Below are 2543 nucleotides of genomic sequence, written 5' to 3'. Positions count from 1 at the left end.
AAATTCTGAAGTTTAAATGATTTGTAAACAACTGGTTTGATACAAAGGTTCTAAATTAATTTCTTTTGCCATTATTTGACTGATATTAAGGCCAATATAAATACAACCTCAAGATATTCTTTTACTAAGGAGACTACTATGGGTGCTCTATATGGTTTCTAGTTACATCTATTTGCATTTTAGAACTTTGTATCAATTTAACTGTACTAAGAAGTCCTACCAAATGATTAAATTAGGTAAAAATTCAAAAGAACTCGGTTATGACTTGCAAATGAAGTTTCTTTGCTTTTAACCTTGAATAACTCTACTTATGTGGTTTAATGCATTTCATAAACCACAATCCTGATAAAGAATTGTTTTCACACTATCAATTCAACTCACATTTTGGCATAATGATGGATAAATCACTCAAGCCTTCGAAGCAGTGGTCTGTTGCTAGTAATAAAATTATCAGAATATTTGGGTGTGGTTACAGACATGCTGATTACAAGTCAAAAGACTTACCTATTTCTCTATAAAGAAAAAAACACTAGTTAGGCCTCACTCAGAATATTGTGTACAGTATTGGTCACCTTATCCAAGAAATATTTACTTATTGAAAATAGTTCAAAGGAGGGCTACTAGAATGATTCCAAGGATGGAAGGATTATCTTACAGGGATAGCTCAAGATCTTTTAACTTGTTTTCTCTTGAGAAAAGAAGGGAAAGGGGTGATCTTATTGAAGTTTATGAAATTATCTGGGGGATAAATATGATATAAGCCTTTGATATTTTAGTACTGTATTCTTAAGATAATAACAAGAGAGGACACAAGTTTAAGATTTGGAAAAAAGACAATATAAGTTGAACTTAAAACAATTTTATTTTTCTAACAGGGTTAATAACATACGGAATGAATTGCCTTCAGAAGTAGTGAAGGCTGGTGCTTCAAAGCAGCTTAAGACAGGTATCAATGATATCCCGAAACATGAAGGAAATATCCAAATTTGTATTTTTGTCAGTTGTGGGTAAGCAAAAACAGCCTTAAAGGGCCAAATGGTACCTTGTTGTCTCCAAGTTATATTGTGAATATGATTTCTGGAAAATTCTCACTTATTTTCTTTAAATAATTAAACTCAGTTGACAATTTTGTATTAGCTATATATTATTTTTGGACAAGAACCCACTTATTATGTACATGGACAGTATATCAATTAAAAAAAACACTTTTACATTTTCTTTAATATTTCGATGTTTTACAGTTACAGTAAATTCGATCGTTTTAAAGTTACTGTTCTCAATGTGGATGACTTTTAATTAAAATAACTGTCTTGACATTTCTTGTCGCTAATTGCTATATTAAATTAGTGAGACCCCAAAACAACGTCCCTTTTCTGATGTACGTTTTGCTCTGTACTATAGTACTATTACATTATTAGTAAATAACTATTCGTAATTAAGTGTACCACTACTAATAGTTAATGACTACCATTTAATAAAACTGACCTGTTTTCATATGATTACTGTTAGTAGCCGTACTGAAAGTTAACTTTAGTTTAATTTGTAAGCTTTTGGCGATATATTTCAAATTTTCATCATCTACCTACGATTCGTAGAACTACAAATTACAGATTTGTATTACAAATTGTGATAGCCATCTCAGTTAATACTTTCGATAAAATATAAGTATTTCGATATTCTAAAAAATGGATCTTTATATAACTAATCAGACTAGTCATTAGTTACCGTTAAAATGATTACAAATGGAATCCATCCCGCTGCTACAAACCCTCCAGGAATCGCCATGTTTACTTCCTATAGCAATAGATCATGTGGTAAACAAACTAAGGGACCTATATTTATTTTGTCTTCTTTTTTATGCGTACTACGTATCTAATATAAAGTGTGATATATTTATTCAATATTAAAGCAGTTTTCACATTTCTCATTTTTGGTGCTTTTGGCATAATATTTCCTGACTATGGTCCATAAATTTTACCTATTAATATTTATATCTTGATCAAACGATCGAAGTTCATTTTATGTTTTTTGTTTTTTTAGCATGTTCACAACTGAAGATGTAGTGGCAGCGTGCCCATATTCTATAAGGTTGTCAAGATTTTAATGTCGCGTTTTGGAACACTTTCATTAACCACCCCCGAAAAAACGTACATCACGTATAATAGTTAAACGAACATTCTAAACGTCACGTTAGTGTATCCTATGTAATGTATAAAGTTAGTATACTCTAATCCCTTATAGTGTTTGTTTGTTTTTGAATTTCGCGCAAAGCTACACGAGGGCTATCTGCGCTAGCCGTCCCTAATTTAGTAGTGTAAGACTAGAGGGAAGGCAGCTAGTCATCACCACCCACCGCCAACTCATGGGCTACTCTTTTACCAACGAATAGTAGGATTGACCGTCACATTATAACGCCCCCACGGCTGAAAGGGCGAGCATGTTTGGTGTGACGGGGATTCGAACCCGCGACCCTCAGATTGCAAAGCCAACAACAATAATAACCATTTTGCAAGTTACAGTAAGAGCTTCGAAAAAAAATAAGC

At 32.6% G+C, this 2543-nt stretch overlaps 1 protein-coding gene across 2 annotated transcripts in view; it reads right to left on the bottom strand.

Moving 5' to 3' along the window:
- Positions 1 to 1825, bottom strand: part of LOC106468026 (probable lysosomal cobalamin transporter) — a 45672-nt gene extending 43847 nt beyond the window's left edge. Inside the window, exon 1 of one of the 2 annotated variants that reach the window (XM_013928424.2) lies at positions 1726 to 1825. In XM_013928424.2, the coding sequence (XP_013783878.1) occupies positions 1726 to 1785 (60 nt within the window). In that variant the 5' untranslated portion in view covers positions 1786 to 1825. Of the gene's footprint in view, positions 1 to 1485; positions 1593 to 1725 lie in introns of those variants that run through there. The other variant, XM_022396329.1, reaches the window with a different exon arrangement.
- Between the last annotated feature and the right edge of the window lie 718 nt (positions 1826 to 2543).

The sequence above is a fragment of the Limulus polyphemus genome, unplaced genomic scaffold (assembly GCF_000517525.1).
Source record: "Limulus polyphemus unplaced genomic scaffold, Limulus_polyphemus-2.1.2 Scaffold2839, whole genome shotgun sequence".
In the NCBI taxonomy this organism is placed as follows: Eukaryota; Metazoa; Arthropoda; class Merostomata; order Xiphosura; family Limulidae; genus Limulus; species Limulus polyphemus.
The sequence above is the reverse complement of the archived record's forward strand: the minus strand, read 5'-3'. Positions and strand labels throughout refer to the sequence as shown.